The sequence below is a fragment of the Hypanus sabinus genome, chromosome 5 (assembly GCF_030144855.1).
Source record: "Hypanus sabinus isolate sHypSab1 chromosome 5, sHypSab1.hap1, whole genome shotgun sequence".
Taxonomy (NCBI): domain Eukaryota; kingdom Metazoa; phylum Chordata; class Chondrichthyes; order Myliobatiformes; family Dasyatidae; genus Hypanus; species Hypanus sabinus.
The window spans coordinates 180,550,228-180,569,509 of record NC_082710.1 but is presented as its reverse complement, the minus strand read 5'-3'; the positions used below and the strand labels follow the sequence as shown (position 1 = coordinate 180,569,509).

The following is a 19,282-nucleotide window of genomic DNA, read 5'->3' as shown; positions in this document are numbered from 1 at the left end:
AACCACTTTGACTTATTTCATCGTTAATCTCAAAGTACCCTGAAAACTCAGCCTTAGTAATAGACTCCAATACTTCCCCAACCTCTGAGATTAGGCTAACTGGCCTATAATTTCCTTTATTTTGCTTTCCTCCCTTCTTAAAGAGTGGAGTAATATTTGCACTCTTCCTGTCCTCCAGGACCATGTTAGAATTCATAACGGACCAATGCATCCGTTATCTCTTCTGCAACCTCTCTCAGGACTCTGGGATGTAGTATACCTGGTCCATGTAGCGTACTCACCTTCAGACCTTTGAGTTTGCCTGGCACTTTTTCCTTTGTAATAGCAATGGCACTCAATCCTGCTGCTGTATCTTCCACATTGAAGGCAGATGCAAAATGCCATTGTGTTAAGCTGCCATTTCTCTGTCCCCCATTACTACCTCACCAGCATCATTTTCCAGTGGTCCAATATTCATGCTCACCTTCCTTTTACACATTATATAACTTAAATGAAAACTTTTGGTATCCTGATTTATATTATTAGCTAGCTTGTCCTTATATTTATTATTTTCCCTTCTTACCATTTTTAGATGCCTTTTGTTGAATTTTAAAAGCTCCCCAATCATCCAACTTCCAATTCCCTTTTGCCACCTTATATGCCCTTTCCTTGGCTTTTATGTAGTCCTTAACCTCCCATGTCAGTCACAGTTGCCTACCCCTGCCATTTGAGAACTTCTCCCTCTGTGGAACATAACTATCCTTTGCCTTGTGAACTATTCCCAAAAATTTCAGCCATCTCTGCTCTGTCATTGACCCCAGGCATTATCCTCCTCCAATCCACCTGGGCAAACTCCTCTCTCACACCTCTGTAATTCTCTTTATTCCAATGCAATACAGATGCATGTGAGTTATGCTTTTCCCTCTCAAATTGCAATATGATTTCAATCAAATTATGATCACCGCCTCCTAAGGGTTCCTTGACATTAAGCTCCCTAAAAAGATCTGGGTTATTACACACCAGCCAATCTAAGAAAGTCTTTCCGTGTGTAGGCTCAAGCACGAGCTGCTCTAAAAAGCTATCTTGTAGGCATTCAACAAATTCCTTGTGATCCAACCCCAACCAAATTTTCCTAATCCCCTTGCATATTAAATTCCCCAATTACAATTGTGTCTTTACTTCTATTACATCCCCTTTCCAGCTCCCTTTGCAATCTCCCACATCTTGGCTACTATTTGGAGGTCTATACTTGATTCTGTTATGAACCCGCAAGTTTCGTTGACTGTGGACTGTCACTTTAAGAGTGCCTAAGTGAGGCGGGACTATGACATCCCGCCGTGTGTGTGTGGGGTGGGGGGAGAGAGGGAGAGGGAGAACATGAGAACGAACAGCTACTCTTGCAGTCTTCGCAAGACTTGGAACTACGAACTGCCAGGGCAAGTTTGCTCCAGTATGAGTGTCTGTCACTTCGTATAATCCATAGGAGTGGATTTCAGGATACCTTGTGGGACCACTCATGTGTTAACTCTTGCCTGGGTATGTTGTGTGGTAATCACTAGAAGACAATATCCCTGTGACAGGTCACTTTTGTTGATAATTCGTATGTGGATTTGGAACAATATGGCAGACAAGATCTATTGCGATTGTTATCTCATTAACAGCGTGGAACTTGTGGAATATTTTGTACTTTCCCTTTTCTCCCTTACAACGTGGATTACTGAACTATCCTACTTTACCATCTCACGACTCTTAAGCCTTGTTCCCCCCCACCCCACCAAGCTCAATATAGTTTGGGAGTTATATTTACACATATATACACATAACACTGTTAACTTCTGTTTATCTTTGTTTAAGTTACTATATTATAAGTAGTTTTATCATCAAAACCAGACTTCAGGTCTAATCTATTGCTGCTCGTTCGTTTCTAAAACATTATAGTTCGTAACAATTCCCATGCTGATTTTTTACCCTTGCAATTTCTTAACCCCACCCACAAAGATTCAACAGTCTCTGACCCTGTGTCACTTCTTTGTACAGGTGGAATTACATCTGTTACCAACAGAGCCACACCACTGCCCACGCCTTCCTGCCTGTCCCTTCAAAACAAAGTATATCCTTCGATGTTAAGCTCCCAACTAAGACTCAGTGATGCCCACAATGCCATACTGACCAATCTTGAATTGCCGTACTGTGCGGTAGTATTCTGTGTTCAATGTTCTCCCCGAAATAGATCTGGGATGTTTCTCTGGGGTTGGATCTCTTCCAGCCATTGAGAATTTATCCTCTTTTTATTCTTTCTGAGACAAAAATCACCTCCGTCTTGTTAATACTTACACTCTCCAGAATATTCTCCGAGTTCTCCCTGAAGAAGATGCTGTCTGGGAAAGGAACGGGGTGGGGGGTGGGGGGGAACCTCAGGAAGCACTCTAAGCCATCTTGAAAGATCGGAGCATTCACAGAGAGTTCTTGGTTCTGGAATTCTTGGTTGCAAGCTTGGAGGAGGAACATCTCAGGATGGTGATGAGAGTCATATAGAAGAGAAACAGGCCCTTCAGCCCATCATATGTGTCAATCAACCAGTAGTATTTGCGTTTCAGAGAGTCTCCAGTCCACGCATAGGGAACTCAACAACATGTCCATATTGGCCTCATTTGTTACCTTGGTTTACAGATAACCAAACACCCTCCATCTCTCTGAGACAGGAGGTATTCGCTCTCTCCCATTCCACTAAACAATAAGTAAGTCACACTTCAGTCCAGTGAGGCATTGCGTTCCCTCCGCTCTCCCTTCCACCATCAGAAATCCCAGATCGTCATGTGAGGGGATGAAGATGCTCCAATGAATCAGAGGGTGGTCTTGGTGGGTGAGTAGTGGGATTGGGGTATGTTCCATACAAGATCTGGAAGTGGTCTGTCAACGCTGTGCCTCAGACATTGATTTTTAGGTGCATAGGGAAGGTTGTGGAAACTGAGTGGGGAGTTTGGGGTCAGATTAGGGTTTAGGAACAGGGATGGGAGGGAATTAGAGGTCAGGGGTAGTAAACGAAGAGTTGGCAGGAGGAGCCATTGATCAAGGTCTAGGTCAGAGTGCCAGCAACACTGGCTGGTCAGGTTGGCAGGAGCTGAGAACGAAGACAGTGATTCCCCAAGGTGGGTGAGTCCTGGAGTCAGAGGTCCATGAGAGTCCGGAGATCAAACTCCCACAACTGGCGAGTCCTGAGGTTCGGTGAGCACAGAGCTCGAAATTCAAAGTTCGAAGACCAGAGACGGCGGGCCCAGTGGTCAAAGCTCCTGAGTCGGCATGTCTGGAGGTCTGAGGTTTGATCTCTGCGAGTCTGGGCCAGTGACTGGAGGACAGCAGCCTCTTGTCTGAGAGTCAAGGAACTGGGCGGAGGCCCGGAGGTGTCCGTCCTGGGGTTGGAGGATTGTGTGAGTGGGTGAGAGGGAAGGAAGGGGACTGTCTTGCTGCCATTGTTCCTGCTGCTGTTGTTGCTGCCTGTGTTGGTCTGCAGGACGTTGGGACGTGCTACGTTGACACCAGAATGTATGGAGATACTTACGGGCTGCCCCCAGCACAATCTTAGTTGTGTCAATTATTAATGCAAATGATGCATTTTACTGTACGTTTCAATCAATAAATAAATGAATCTCAAGCTGGGGTCAGGAGTTGGGGCCTCCAGTCCCGGCCAGCCATGACCACCCCCACCCCCAACCCACCCACTGACTCTGCCTATGCCAGGCCGTTCAGCTGCCTGGGGTTCGCCAGCTTCTGGTAAAGCTCGGAGCGCAGGAAGCGAGGATAGGAGTCCGTCTCCATCAGGCTGTAGATCCGCTTCTGGGCCAGGTCGAAGGTTGAGCGACTGGGGCTCAGGACGCTGACTGTGGTGGCATCCCGCGTGAAGGAGTCCAGGTTGACCTGGGAGGGGGGAGAGACAGAGAGGGAATGCAATCACTTCGGTCAAGCAGCAAGCCTCAGCTTCCCTCCGCCCTTCTGCCCCCAATACGCATCCCCTCGCATACTGTCACTGGCTGGGGAGAGGAATCAGAGGGAAAAAGGAGCACAAAAATAAGGGAGGAGGATAAGGAAGGAAGTGGTTAGAGGTAATAAGCCAAGGAGTAGTAGAGAGGAGGAAGAGGCTGATCGAGAGAGGATAGGAGGAGAGAGAGTGGAGAATGGGAAAGAATGGAGGAATAGGGAAGCCATTAGAGGGAGAAGCAGAGGATAAAAAGTGCAACTGAGTCAGAAGCAAGGGTATGAGGGAAGGTAGAGAGGGAACGGGTGCAGGAGTGAGGAAATATGGATGGGAGAGAGGGGAAGGGGGCGGGAATGAGGGAAATGGGAACAAGAGTGAGGGGAAGGGGACGGAAGTGAGGGAAAGTGGACGGGAGTGAGGGAAAGTGGACGGGAGTGAGGGAAAGTGGACGGGAGTGAGGGAAAGTGGACGGGAGTGAGGGAAAGTGGACGGGAGTGAGGGAAAGTGGACGGGAGTGAGGGAAAGTGGACGGGAGTGAGAGAAAGTGGACGGGAGTGAGAGAAAGTGGACGGGAGTGAGAGAAAGTGGACGGGAGTGAGAGAAAGTGGACGGGAGTGAGAGAAAGTGGACGGGAGTGAGGAGTGAGAGAAAGGGAAGGGGAATGAGGGAGAGGGGAAGGGAGTGAGGGAAAGCAGAAGGGAGTGAGGGAAAGCAGAAGGGAGTGAAGGAATTTGGTCAGAAATATGGGAGGGGAGAGAGGTAATAGGAATGGGAATGAGGAATAAGGGAGGGGAGTGAGGGGTTATTCTATGTCAGTTATCCACCTGACTATGTGTGAATCAACGCTAACTCATTAAGTCCAAACACCAGTCCACTATTGGGGACCATGCTGTCAGCTCCCTGACTCGCAAAGGTGCTCCATCCTCTCTCCCCTCCAACTTCCTCCTGAAAGTCTCCACCTGGGACAAAGCTTCCAAGCTCTCCCAGAAATCACGATCCCACCGGACATCGTAGATGGCTGAGAGCTCAATGCCCTTCATGCAATGTAACTGATGCAAGGCACAACAGCGGATGTACTTCATTAGGAGTTTGCAGATACTTGGTTTGTCAGAAAAGACTCTAGCAGATTTCTACAGATGTACCACAGAGAGCACTCTAACTGGCTGCATCACCGCACAGGATCGGAAAAAGCTGCAAGACGTTGTAAACTCAGCCAGCTTCATCACAGACACTAGCGTCCCCAGCAGGGAGGACACCTTCAAGAGGTGGTGTCCATCATTAAGGGTCTCCCGTCACCCAGGACATGTTCTCTTCACCAGGCTTCTATCAGGGACGAGGTACAGGAGCCTGAAGACACACACTGAACATTTCAGGAGCAGATTCTTCCCCTCTCATCCGATTTCTGAATGGACAATGTACACTACCTCACTATTTTTTCACTTTATTAAAATTTATTTTTGCACTATTTTAATTTTATACACATTTCTTATTGTAATTTACAGTATCCATGTTTTTCAATGCACTGCTGCTGTAAAAGGTAAAATTTCATGATGTACTAAACCTCATTCTGATTCTGATTTTGGCGCCTCTCTGAAATCCCTGAATAATGACTGTGCTGAGGCAGAGTCCGAGGAAGTGAGGGTTGTCCCCATGATGACCCTCACTCCCCGTCAGCAGTCTGGCCAATGTGGAGCTGCAGCTGCAATGTTTTCTGCCCACTGCCCTTACCTCTCGGGGAGCGTGGGTGGTGATGAACTCGGCGAAGATCTTCCTGGCCTTGGAGGCAAGTTTGCCCAAGGACTTGGTGTTCCTGTAGTCCTCGCAGGCCTGCCAGAAGTCGAGGTTCTCCTCACTGAACTCGGTGTGCAGGAAGCCCTTGAATGCCAGAAGCCCGTCTGTGTGGGCAGGAGCAGAGGGGAGAATGCTAGACATAGAAGCCAGAGGCCATGTGGTCCCTCATACCAGTCCTGCCCTTTAACCATAATGTGTGCTTGTAAATCCTCGGCATTTGTAAAACCATTCCCCACCTTTTCCTTTCCCTCTTTTGCCTGTCTGAATCACATAGAGTCAGGAAGCTCTACAGCTCAGAAACAGGCCACTCGACCCATCTAGACCATGCTACTCCCATCAACGTACTTAAATGTTGCAATTGAACCCACCTCCACCACTTACGCTAACAGCTTGCCCCACACTCTCACCAGCCTCTGAAAGAAGAGGTTTCCCCCTCAGATTCTCCTTAAATATTTCAACTTTCACCTTAAACTCCCACCATCAGTTGGAAAAGCCTGCTTACATTTACCCTATCCATGCCCCTCCAAATTTTGTATACCTCTATCAAATCTCCCCTCATGCTCTTGCACTCTAGGGAATAAAGTCCTAACCTATTCAATAACACAGGACCTCAAATCTTGGCACCAGCTTTGTAATTTTTCTCTGTAATGGCTCTTGCATGCGCTCTGTCAAGCCTTGTGAGAGAGCTATATGCTTTAGTGAAGTGGTGGTGATCCGAATTGAGCTGGGCACTGCTGAATCGGGCTGTGCCTGGAAAACTGTGTGCAGTTCAGGTCACCGCACAGTATCGAAGATTATGATTAAGCTCAAGAGAGTGAAAGAAAAGATTCATGAGGATGTTTCCGAGACAGAAGGGATTAAATCATCAGGAGAGATTGGATAGACTGCGACTGTTTTCTCTGAAGAAACGAGGCTAAACAGTAACCTTCTAGAGGTCTGTAAAATCACGATAAGCTGGGTAGACCTGATGAAGGGTCTCTGCCTGTATCTTTACTGCTATCCATAGATGCCCCACCAGCATATTCTGTGTGTTATTAAGGTGGATGGTTACCGTCTATTTTCCCCAGGATACAGGCATCTAAAACTCAGTGGAGATGTTTAAGGTAAGACAGGAGCAATTGAAAGGGGACCTGAGGGGCAAGTTTTTCATGCAGTAAAATTGTTGGTTTTGTGGAACGAGCTGTCAGAAGTAGTTGTAGAGGTAGGTACAATAACAACGTTTAAAAGACACTTGGGCATGGGTGTGGATGCGCAAAGTTTGGACGGATACAGGCCAAATGCAGGGAAATGGGACCCGCTGAGGAAAGCACTGACAAGTCAAAGTGTCCATGCTGTGAAACTCCGTCCCTCATCCTTGTATTCATGCAGACTCTCCTCACCACCCAAAGCTGTCTTTCCCAGGAAAACCAGCAGTAACTCAGTCTGCAAGGTGGAGAGGAAAATCCATCTCCTGGGTTTATCCCAGTTGCTCCGGCAGTACCGGCTCCGCACCAGCAGAGGGGGGCACCTACAGGGGGGCAGCTGTGTGGGATGGGGACACAAGGAGGTTCTGCAGGTGCTGGAAATCCAGAGCAACACACACAAAATGCTGGAGCAACTCAGCAGGTCAGGCAGCACCTATGGAGGGAAATAAACAGTCAATGTTTCAGACCAGGATCCTTCATCACGAGTAAAGAGAGCATAGGTGCTAGAACTTGGAGTAGATGGTGGTCTCCACACAAGAGTCAACTCTTCCTTCCCCTCCTCAGCCTCGGCCCCACTGAGTTCCTGTTCAATGTAACAGGGCAGGGTCTTTCCAGGAAACTCCCACTCTCTCCAGAATAATACGGGCTCCAGGAGAAACTTTTTATTAGACTCACATTAATTATTTATCTCATATCATCTCATGTTCCTCATCATCTATCACACTTATAGAGTGCTACAGCAAAGAAACAGGCCATTTAGCCCATATCGCCCATAGGACCATGTTCCTAGATACAAAGTAGATAGTCCAACCAGCTCATATGTGGCCCACAGCCGCCGAACCTCATCGCTCCCTATACTTATATAGACAACTTTTAAAGTTGCTAATGTGCCTGGCTCACCCACAATTCCAGGCAGTTCATTCAAAATACGCAACAGCCTTTGTGTGAAAAACCTGCTCCCGATGACCACCTGATGGCAGCCGAGGTGCAGAAACGTTCTTCACCAAAGGATGTGGAAGGCACTCCATCCCTCAGCTAGTCTGTAGGTAACCCTTGGGCAAGGTGAAGCATCGGTTTAGCCCACCAACACTTCATTCAGGGTCACATAAACACATCCCACTGGTCTATCCACTCTGTATCTCTCCCCCAAGTCTATCCCTCACTGCATCTGTCTCCCAGGTATATATTCTTCTCTGTATCTCTCCCCCAAGTCTATCCCTCTCTGTATCAGTCTCCCAGTTATATATTCTTCTCTGTATCTCTCTCAGGTCTATCCTTCTCTGTATCTCTCCTGCAGGTCTATCCCTCTCTGTATCTGTCTCCCAGGTCCATCTCTCTCTGTATCTCTCCCCCAGGTCGATCTCTCTCTGTATCTCTCCCTCTTGTCCTTATATCTCACATCTGTCTCTGTATCTAAAGCCCCATCTCTCTACATCTACTCTCCTTTCCTTTGCTTATGGCTACCCCATATTATATTAATGCTGTTCTCTATATAAATGAATTTTTCAGCAGCCCATTTCAGGAAGACTGTTGAGACATTGGTGAGGGTGCAGAAGTTGTTTGCCAGAATGCTGCCTGGATTAGAGAACGTGTGCTGTAATGAGCGGCTTGAACAAGCTTGCATTGTTTCTCTGGAGTGGTGGAGGCTGAGGAGGGAACAGAAACTCGTAGAGGAGACATCTATCTTCCAGGGGTGTAATGACTAATACCAGAGGGTTATTTGTTTAAGGCAAGAGAGAGGAAGTGTAAAGATGATGTGTCAGACAAGTTTTTATTTACACACAGAATAGTGGGTGCCGAGGCCTGGAAGCAGATGCCATACTGGGGCATAAGATGATTTTAAATGAGTTTGCAGGGATCATGTGCAGGCAGAGGTATTTTGTGTAATTGGATGTCAAGGTCAGCACAGACATTGTGGGCTGAACAGCCTGTTTCTGTGCTATATTGTTCTTTGTTCAGCAGGTCAGGCAGCAGCAGTAAAGGGAAATAAACAGTTGGCATTTTGGATCCCAGCTGCTCTAACCATCCAGAAGAAGATCTCGACCCAAAACATGGACCACCCCTCTACCGTCATGGGTGCTGCCTGGTGCACTGAGTTGCTCCAAATTGCAGCATCTGCAGATTTGCCTGAATCCACTTCACCATCTTGATATCTGCGTCCACCTCTTTGCATCTATCCCTCCATCTTTCCAACAGCTCATCAGTCTACACAGATCTTCACACCTGCCTTTTCTAATTCCCTATATTGGACCCCTCTTCCTGTGTGTCAGCCACCTCGTGCCCTCAGAGACTCACACTACGCACCCTTCCATCTTCACACCACTCCCCTCCTCTCTTTTCTCTCTTACTCTCACATTCCATTGCTTTCTCTCCCTCTCGCACTCTTGACCTCTCTCTCACTCTTCCCCGCTCTCTTTCCCACTCCTGCTCTCACTCTCGATTGCTCTATTTTGTGCTTGTTAAAGAAGAACATAAAGTACAGCACTCTAACAGACCCTCCCGCCCCAATGTTGTGCCAAACCAATTTATGTAGTAATCAAATAGCAACTAAACAAATCCCTCATTCCTGCACAAAGTGCATATCCTACCATTTCTTTCACATTCATGTGCCAATCTAATCATCTCCAATGTATCTGCATTTCCCTCCACCCTCGACAGCACATTCCAGGCACCCACCACTTCCCCCCCACATCTCCTTTGAGATTAGGAACAACACAGTTGTCCCTGATGACCACACCTGCAATAGGTGCATCCAGCTGCAGCTCCTATCAGACCGAGTTAGGGAATTGGAGCAGGAGCTGGATGAACTACGGATCATTCGGGAGGCAGAGGCAGAGATAGATAAGAGTTATCGGGAGGCAGTCACACCGAAAAGACAGGAGGTAGGCAAATGGGTGACAGTCAGGAGAGGCAGGGGGAGCAGACAGAGAGAGCAGAGTACCCCTGTGGCCATTCCCATCAACAATAAGTATACCGTTTTGGATACTGTTGGTGGGGATGACCTACCAGAAACAAGTTGCTGTGGTCCTGTCTCTGGCACTGAGGTTGGACCCTCGACTAGGAAGGGGAGGAGGGAAGAGAAGAGAGCGGTAGTGATAGGGGATTCTATAGTCAGGGGGGCAGATAGGAGAGATTTTGTGGGGAAGATTGGGAGTCTCAGATGGTATGTTGCTTCCCTGGTGCCGGGGTCCAAGACATCTCAGATCAGGTGCAGGTTATTCTTGAGAGAGAGGGCAAGAATCCAGATGTTGTGGTCCATGTAGGGACCAATGACGTGGGTAGGATGAGTGAGGGGGTCCTGCGTAGGGAGTTAGGTGCGGAGCTGAAGAGCAGGACCTCCAGGGTAACAATCTCAGGATTGCTACCTGTGTCACGTGCCAGTGAGGCAAGGAACAGAAGGATTATAAAGATTAATACGTGGCTGAGAGGATGGTGCAGGAGGGAGGGCTTCAGGTTTGTAGATAATTGTGCTTTGTTCCAGGGAAGGTGGGATCTGTTCCGATGGGACGGTTTACACCTGAACTGGAGCGGTACTAACATTCTTGCAGGGAAGTTTGCTAGTGCTTCTTGGAGGGGTTTAAACTAAATTTGCAGGGGGTGGGGATCCAGAATGTGAGGGAGGATAGCGAGAGGAAGAATAAAGGACAGGTGGGGACGACACGGTTCCGGAATATTAACTGTGTAGTAGAGGAAGGTGGGGCGGAACAAGTGATAAGGACACATGTACAGAATGATGGTCTGACGGAACATGGAATTAAATGTGTTGAAAGAATAAGTAAATTTAGGAAGGACAACAAAATTCTAGGGGCGTATAGCCCGATGGGAGTTCGGGGAGCTGGGTTAAGCACAATAGGCAGCGATTCAAACAGAGAGGGGAGAAATGGGTTAAAAATTCTATATCTGAATGCACGAAGTGTCAGAAATAAGACTGATGAGCTTGAAGCCCAGGTGCCAATAGGTAACTATGATGTTGTTGGGATAACGGAGACATGGCTGCAGGGAGATCAGACCTGGGAAATGAATGTACAAGGGTATACGTGCTATCGTAGGGACAGAAATGTGGGCAGAGGGGGTGGGGTGGCCCTGTTGATGAGGAATGAGATTCAGTCCTTTGTAAGGGGGGATATAGGGTCAGGAGAAGTAGAATCTGTGTGGATAGAACTGAGGAACAGTAAGGGCAAAAAGACCCTAATGGGTGTTGTCTACAGGCCACCAAACAGTAGCATGGATATTGGGTGCAAGTTGAATAGGGAGTTAACATTGGCATGTGGCAAAGGTAATGTCGCAGTAGTTATGGGGGATTTCAACATGCAGGTAAACTGGGAGAATCAGGTTGGTGCTGGACCCCAGGATAGGGAGTTTGTAGAGTGCCTACGGGATGCATTCTTGGAACAGCTTGTACGAGAGCCGACCAGTGACAAGACTATTCTGGATTTACTGTTATGTAATGAACAGGATTTGATAAGTGATCTCGCAGTAAAGGAGCCATTAGGAGGTAGTGATCACAATATGATAAGCTTTTATCTGCAATTTGAGAAAGATAAGGGCAGCTTGGAGGTGTCAGTGTTGCAGATGAACAGGGGAAACTATGGAGCCATGAGGGAGGAGCTGGCCAAAGTTGACTGGATGGATATCCTAGCAGAAAAGACAGTGGAACAGCAATGGCAGGTATTCTTGGGAATAATGCACAAGGTGCAAAATCAGTTCATCCCCCAGAGAAGGAAGGATTCAAAAGGGGGAAAGGGGCCACAGTGGTTGACAAAGGAAGTCAGAGATTGCATAGCATTAAAAAAAAAAGGAAATATGATAGAGCTAAGGTGAGTGGAAGGACAGATGATTGGGAAGTTTTTAAGGAACTACAGAACTTAACTAAAAAGACAATATGGGGAGAAAAAATGAGGTACGAACGCAAGCTAGCCAGGAATATAACGGAGGATAGCAAAAGCTTTTTTTTTGGTATGTGAAGAGAAAGAAGATAGTTAAAAACAATGTTGGGCCCTTGAAGAATGAATTGGGTGAAATTATTATGGGAAACAGAGAAATGGCAGAAGAATTTAATGAGTACTTTAGATCTGTTTTCACTAAGGAAGACACAAGCAACCTCCCAGATGTATGGATGGGCCAAGGACATAGGGTAACAGAGGAAATGAAACAGATTGACATTCGGAAGGAAATGGTGATGAGAAGACTGATGGGACTGAAGGCTGACAAATCCCCAGGTCCAGATGATCTGCATCTTAGGGTACTAAAGGAGGTGGCCCTGGAAATTGCGGATGCATTGGTAATCATTTTCCAATGTTCCTTAGATTCAGGATCAGTTCCTGAGGATTGGAGAATGGCTAAAGTTATCCCACTTTTTAAGAAAGGAGGCAGGGAGAAAACAGAGAACTATCGACTTGTCAGCCTGACATTGGTAGTGGGAAAGATGCTAGAGTCCATTATTAAGGATGAAATAGTGGCATATCTTGATAGCAGTGATAGGATTGGGCCGAGCCAGCATGGATTTACCAAGGGTAAATCATGCTTGACTAATCTGTTGGAGTTTTTTGAGGATGTAACCAGGAAGTTAGACGGGGGAGATCCAGTGGATGTAGTGTACCTCGATTTTCAGAAGGCATTTGATAAGGTCCCACATAGAAGATTGGTGGGTAAAATCAAAGCTCAGGGCATCGGGGGGAAGGCATTGACATGGATAGAAAACTGGTTGGCAGATAGAAAGCAAAGGGGAGCAGTGAATGGGTGTTTCTCGGAATGGCAGGTGGTGACTAGTGGGGTGCCACAGGGCTCGGTATTGGGACCACAGCGGTTTACCATTTACGTTAACGATTTGGAAGAAGGCATAAAAAATAACATCAGCAAATTTGCTGATGATACTAAGCTGGGTGGCAGTGTGACATATGATGAGGATGTTAGGAGAATTCAGGGTGACTTGGATAGGCTGGGTGAGTGGGCAGATACTTGGCAGATGGCGTTTAATGTGAATAAGTGTGAGGTTATCCACTTTGGGAGTAAGAACAGGAAGGCACATTATTATCTGAATGGTGTAGAGTTGGGTAAGGGAGAAATACAAAGTGATCTCGGAGTCATTGTTCATCAGTCACTGAAGGTGAATGAGCAAGTGCAGCAGGTAGTGAAGAAGGCTAATAGAATGTTGGCCTTTATTACAAAGGGAATTGAGTACAAGAGCAAGGAAATCCTTTTGCATTTGTACAGAGCCCTGGTGAGACCACACCTGGAGTATTGTGTACAGTTTTGGTCTCCAGGGTTAAGGAAGGACATCCTGGCTGTAGAAGAAGTGCAGCGTAGATTCACAAGGTTAATTCCTGGGATGTCTGGACTGTCTTACGCAGAAAGGTTAGAGAGACTGGGCTTGTACACGCTGGAATTAAGGAGTTTGAGAGGGGATCTGATTGAAACATATAAGATTATTAAGGGATTGGACAAGATAGAGGCAGGAAATATGTTCCAGATGCTGGGAGAGTCCAGTACCAGAGGGCATGGTTTGAGAATAAGGGGTAAGTCATTTAGGACAGAGTTAAGGAAAAACTTCTTCTCCCAGAGAGTTGTGGGGTTCTGGAATGCACTGCCTCGGAAGGCAGTGGAGGCCAATTCTCTGGATGCTTTCAAGAAGGAGCTAGATAGGTATCTTATGGATAGGGGAATCAAGGGATATGGGGATAAGGCAGGAACAGGGTATTAATAGTAATTGATCAGCCATGATCTCAAAATGGCGGTGCAGGCTCGAAGGGCCGAATGGTCTACTTCTACACCTATTGTCTATTGTCTATTATCTCCTCTCACATTAAATACAAGCCCTCTGCTATTTGTGTATTTCATGGCTGGGAAAACAACTGTCTGTTTACTCCATTTACACCTGTCATAATCGTATAAGACCAGAGGACATGGGAGCAGAATGAGGCTACTCGGCCATCGAGTCTGCTCCACCATTCAATCATGGCTGATCCTTTTCTCCCTTCTCAGTCCCACTCCCTGGCCTTCTCCCTATAACCCCGATACTGCGGCCAATGAAAAACCTTTCAATCTCTGCCTTGAATACACTCAACAACCTGCCCTCCGCAGTTGCCTATGTAACAAATTCCACAAATTCACCACCCTCTGGCTAAAGAAATTTCTCCACATCTCTATTATGGAATCCCCTTTATCCTGAGGCTGTGCACTCTTGTCCTGGACTCCCCCACCAAGGGAAAATGTGCTCTGTCTGTCTTTCAATGAGATTCTCCCCTCATCTTTCTAAACTCCAGCAAGTAAAGAATCAGATTCCACGTATGATAACCCTTTCATTCCTGGAATCATCCTTGTGAACCTCCCCCGAACCCTCTCCAATGCCAGCACATCTTTTCTTAGATAAGGAGTGCAAAACTGATCACAATCCCCAAGGTGAAGCCTCACCGATGCCTTATAAAGCCTCAACATCACATCCCTGCTCTTGTATTCGGGACCTCTTGAAATGAATGCTAACATTGCATTCCTCACCACCAATTCAACCTGCAAGTTAACCTTAAGGGTGTTTAGCACAAGGAGTCCCAAGTCCCTCTACATCCCAGATTTTTGGATTTTTTTCCACATTTAGAAAATAATTTGCACATTTATTTCTACTATCAAAGTGCATAACCATGTATTTCATATGCCGTTGCATGTTTTCCTAATCTGTCTAAGCTCTTCTGCAGTTTACCCATTGCTTCAACAGTACTTGGCCCTCCACCAATCCTTGGATCACCTGAAAACTTAGCAATAAAGCCATCTATTCTATCATCTAAATCATTGATATACATCATAAAAAGAAGCGGTCCCAACACCGACCCCTGCGGAATACCAACAGTCATTGGCAGCCAACCAGAAAAGGATCCTTTTATTGCCACTCACTGTCTCCTACCAATCAGCCAATGCTCTAACCATGTTAGTAACTTTCCTGTAATACCATGGGTTCTTAACTTGGAAAGCAGCCTTTGTGACACCTTGTTAAAATCCAAATATACAACACCCTTGGCATCCCGTTTTTCTATCTTACTTGCAATCTCAAAGAATTCCAACAGGTTCATCAGGCAAGATTTTCCCTTAAGGAAACCATGCTGACTTTGTCCCGTCTTGTCCTGTGTCACCAAGTACTCCATAACCTCAACAATTGACTCCAACATCTTCCCAACCACAGAGGTCAGGCTAACTGGTCTATAATTTCCTTTCTATTGTCTCCCTCCTTTTGTAAAGAGTGGAGTGACATTTGCAATTTTCCATTTCTTAAAGATCACTTCTAATGCTTCCACAATCCCTATAGCTACCTCTTTCAGAACCCTAGGGTGCAGTTCCTCTGGTCCGGGTGACTTATGTACCTTTAGGTCTTTCAGCATTTTGAGCACCTTCAGCCTTATAATCATGACTGCACTCACTTCTCTTCCCTCACACACCTCAACACCCGGCACACTGCTAGTATCTTCCACAGTGCAGGCTGATGCAAAATACTCATTTAGTTCATCTTCCGCATATTATTATTTCTCTGGCCTCAATTTCTAGCGGTCCATTCTTATCTCTTTTATTTTTTATATATATGAAAAAACTTTTACTATCCTCCTTTCAGTATTCACTATGGAAAAGGATCTTGGTGATTGTAGTGATGACTTTCAGCAGACTAAAAAGCTTGAGCATGTAGATATTAAGAAAGAGGATGTGCTGGAGCTTTTGGAAAGCATCAAGATGGATAAGTCATGGGGACCGGATGAGATGTACCCCAGGCTACTGTGGGAGGCGAGGGAGGAGATTGCTGAGCCTCTGGCAATGATCTTTGCATCATCAATGGGGACGGGGGAGGTTCCGGAGGATTGGAAGGTTGTGAAAGTTGTTCCTTTATTCAAGAAAGGGAGAAGAGATAGCCCAGGAAATTATAGACCAGTGAGTCTTACCTCAGTGGTTGGTAAACTGATGGAGAAGATCCTGAGAGGCAGGATTAGGAACATTTGGAGAGGCATAACATGAATAGGAATAGTCAGCATGGCTTTCTCAAAGGCAGGTCATGCCTTACGAGCCTGATTGAATTTCTTGAGGATGTGGCTCAACACATTGATGAAGGAAGGCTTATTGAGAAAGTAAAGAGGCATGGAATCCAAGGGAACTTTGTTTTGTGGATCCAGAACTGGCTTGCCCACAAAAGGCAAAGAGTGGTTGTAGACGGGTCATATTCTGCATGGAGGTTGGTCACCAGTGGTGTGCCTCAGGGATCTGTTCTAGGACCCTAACGCTGCGTGATTTTTATAAATGACCTGGATGAGGAAGTGGAGGGATGGGTTAGTAAATTTGATGTTGTGGATAGTGTAGAGGGCTGTCAGAGGTTACAGCGGCATATCGATAGGATGCAAAACTGGGCTGAGAAGTGGCAGATGGAGTTCAATCCAGATAAGTGTGAAGTGGTTCATTTTGGTGGGTCAAATATGATGGCAGAATATAGTATTGATGGTAAGACCCTTGGCAGTGTGGAGGATCAGAGGGATCTTAGGGTCCGAGTCCACGGGATGCTCAAAGCAGCTGCGCAGGTTGATTCTGTGGTTAAGAAGGCATATGGTGTATTGGCCTTCATCAATCGTGGAATTGAACTTGGGAGCCAAGAGGTAATGTTGCAGGACCCTGGTCAGATCCCACTTGGAGTACTGTGCTCAGTTCTGGTCGCCTCACTACAGGAAGGATGTGGAAGCCATAGAAAGGGTGCAGAGGAGATTTACAAGGATGTTGCCTGGATTGGGGAGCCTGCATTATGAGAATAAGTTGAGTGAACTTGGCTTTTTGTGGTGCAGGCTCAAAGGGCTGAATGGCCTACTCCTGCACCTATTTTCTATATTTTCTATGTTTCTCATTGAAATGATGGAGGATGAGAGGTGACCTGATAGAGATGTATAAGATGATGCGAAGCATTGATCATGTGGATAGTCAGAGGCTTTTTCCCTGGGCTGAAATTGTTGCCACAAGAGGACACAATTTTAAGGAGCAAACATGAGGAAATCTGCAGATGCTGGAAATTCAAACAAATTCTCTTACTATCTTTCCTTTCAGTTAGCCCTGACGAAGGGTCTCGGCCCGAAACGTCGACAGTGCTTCTCCTTATAGATGCTGCCTGGCCTGCTGTGTTCCACCAGCATTTTGTGTGTGTTGTTTACAGGTTTAAGGTGCTGGGGAGTAGGTACAGAGGAGATGACAGGGGTAAGTTTTTCACTCAGAGTGGTGAGTGCGTGGAATGGACTGCCAGCAACGATGGTGAAGTAGGATACGATGGGGTCTTTTAAGAAACTTTTAGATAGGTCGGTACATAGAGCTTAGAAAAATAGAGGGTTATAGGTAGGCCTAGTAATTTCTAAGGTAGGGACATGTTCGGCACAACTTTGTGGGTCAAAGGGCCTGTATTGTGCTGGAGGTTTTCTATGTTCTATGATATTGTTTGCTAGCTTGCTTTCATATTTCATCTTTTCCCTCCTAATGGTTCTTTTAGTGGTTTTCTGGAGGCTTTTAAAATCTTCCTAATCCTCTATCTTCCTGCTAATTTTTGCCACGGCTTTATAAGGCACTGGTAAGGCCTCACCTTGAGTATTGTGAACTGTTTTACACCCTCATCTTAGAATTGAATTGACTTTATTTCTTATCCTTCACATACATGAGGATTAAAAATCTTTACATTACATCTCCATCTAAATGTGCAATGTGCAATCACATTAATTTATAATAATTTATAATAAATAGAACAGTTAATGTAATATAGAGTACATTCAGATCAGTGTGAGTTCATCAGTCTGATGGCCTGGTGGAAGAAGCTGTCCCGGAGCCTGTTGGTCCTGGGGTTTATGCTGGGGTACTGTTTCCCAGATGGTAGCAGCTGGAATAGATTGTGATTGGGATGGCTTGGAAACCCAATGATCCTATGGGCCCTTTTTTACCTGTCCTTGTAAATGTCCTGAATCATGGGAAGTTCACAACCACAGATGCGCTGGGCTGTCTGCACCACAGGAAGGTACAGTTCCCACACCAGGCAGTGATGCAGCCAGTCAGGATGCTGTAAATTGTGCCCCTGTAGAAAGCTCTTATGATTTGGGAACCCATAACAAACTTCCTCAACCATCTGATGTGAAAGTTGTGCTGGTGTTGGACAGAGTCCAGAGGATGTTCACAAAGGAATGAAAGGGTTATCATATGAGGAACGTTTGATGTCTCTGGGTCTGTACTCACTGGAATTCAGAAGGATGAGGGGGATCTCACTGAATCCTTTTGAATGTTGAAAGGCCCAGACAGAGTAGATGTGGAAAGGATATTTCCCATGATGGAAGAGTCTAGGACAAGAGGGCACAGCCTCAGGATAGAGGGGCACCCTTTCAAAACAGAGATGTGGAGAAATTTCTTTAGGCAAATGGTGCATTTGTGGAATTTGTTGCCAAGTGTAGCTGTGGAGGCCATGTTTTTGGGTGTATTTAAAGCAGAGATTAATATGTTCTTGATTGGTCATGGCATCAAAGGATACAGGAACAAGGCTGGGGAAATGGGGTTGAGGAGGAGATAGAAAAATGGATCGGCCATGATTGAATGGCAGAGCAGACTTGATAGACCAGATGGTCTAATTCAACTCCTATGTCTTATGGTCTGATTATCTAAACCTCTTCTACACCTCTCGCAAAACTTTGACGTCCTTCCTAAATGTGGTGACCAGAACTGTCTGGAGTACTCCTGATGCAACCGAAATAGAGTTTTTTAAGCCGCAGTATAACTTGCTGACACTTAAAATCAATTAATAAAGGCAGTGTGCCAAATGCATTCTTAACCACCTGATCGCCATCGTTTCTCTCGCACCTCCCCTCTCCCTCTGCCCCTTGCACGCATTTCTGCACGGACTCTCACACTGTCCCAAGTACTCACATCTATTTGAGAGAAGTGTGTCCAGGGACCTGGCCCACTGCCGAGCCTCCTCCACAGTCGGCCTGTAGATACATCGTAGAGCAAAGGTGTTAGAGACCAGTGTGCCAGGAGGTTGCAGGGTGAGGAGTGGATAAGAACAGAGAGGGAGCTGAGGGAGGACAGAGTGTTCTCCTGAACATCAGAATCCCATAGAGCGACTGGAGACCACTGCACAGCAAGACCCCTGGGGAAAGGTAGGTGTATAGGGGGTGAAGAACAAAGTAAATTCTGCTGCACAGCAAGATCCCATGTAAAGAGTCGTGTTGCCCTGCACTCCTAGATCTGGTGTAAGATCTCACAGAGGGGAAGGACAGGGTGGGGGCACCACGCAGAGGGAGAGGGTGCACGCCGCCTCAAAGCAGGATTCAATGAGTGTGAGGGGTGGGGGGTGTTCTCTGACCTGTGATCTGGTGCA

At 46.4% G+C, this 19,282-nt stretch overlaps 1 protein-coding gene across 10 annotated transcripts in view; it reads right to left on the bottom strand.

Moving 5' to 3' along the window:
• Positions 1–1,783: 1,783 nt before the first annotated feature.
• Positions 1,784–19,282, bottom strand: part of LOC132394688 (regulator of G-protein signaling 3-like) — a 175,602-nt gene continuing 158,103 nt past the window's right edge. For 7 of the 10 annotated variants that reach the window (XM_059971064.1, XM_059971060.1, XM_059971059.1 and 4 more), the window contains 3 exons: positions 18,829–18,890; positions 5,681–5,847; positions 1,785–3,894 (listed from right to left, as the gene is read on the bottom strand). In XM_059971064.1, coding sequence (XP_059827047.1) covers positions 3,709–3,894; positions 5,681–5,847; positions 18,829–18,890 — 415 coding nt within the window. In that variant the 3' untranslated portion in view covers positions 1,785–3,708. Of the gene's footprint in view, positions 3,895–5,680; positions 5,848–18,828; positions 18,891–19,282 lie in introns of all 10 variants that reach the window. The other 3 variants (XM_059971062.1, XM_059971063.1, XM_059971068.1) reach the window with 1 other exon arrangement.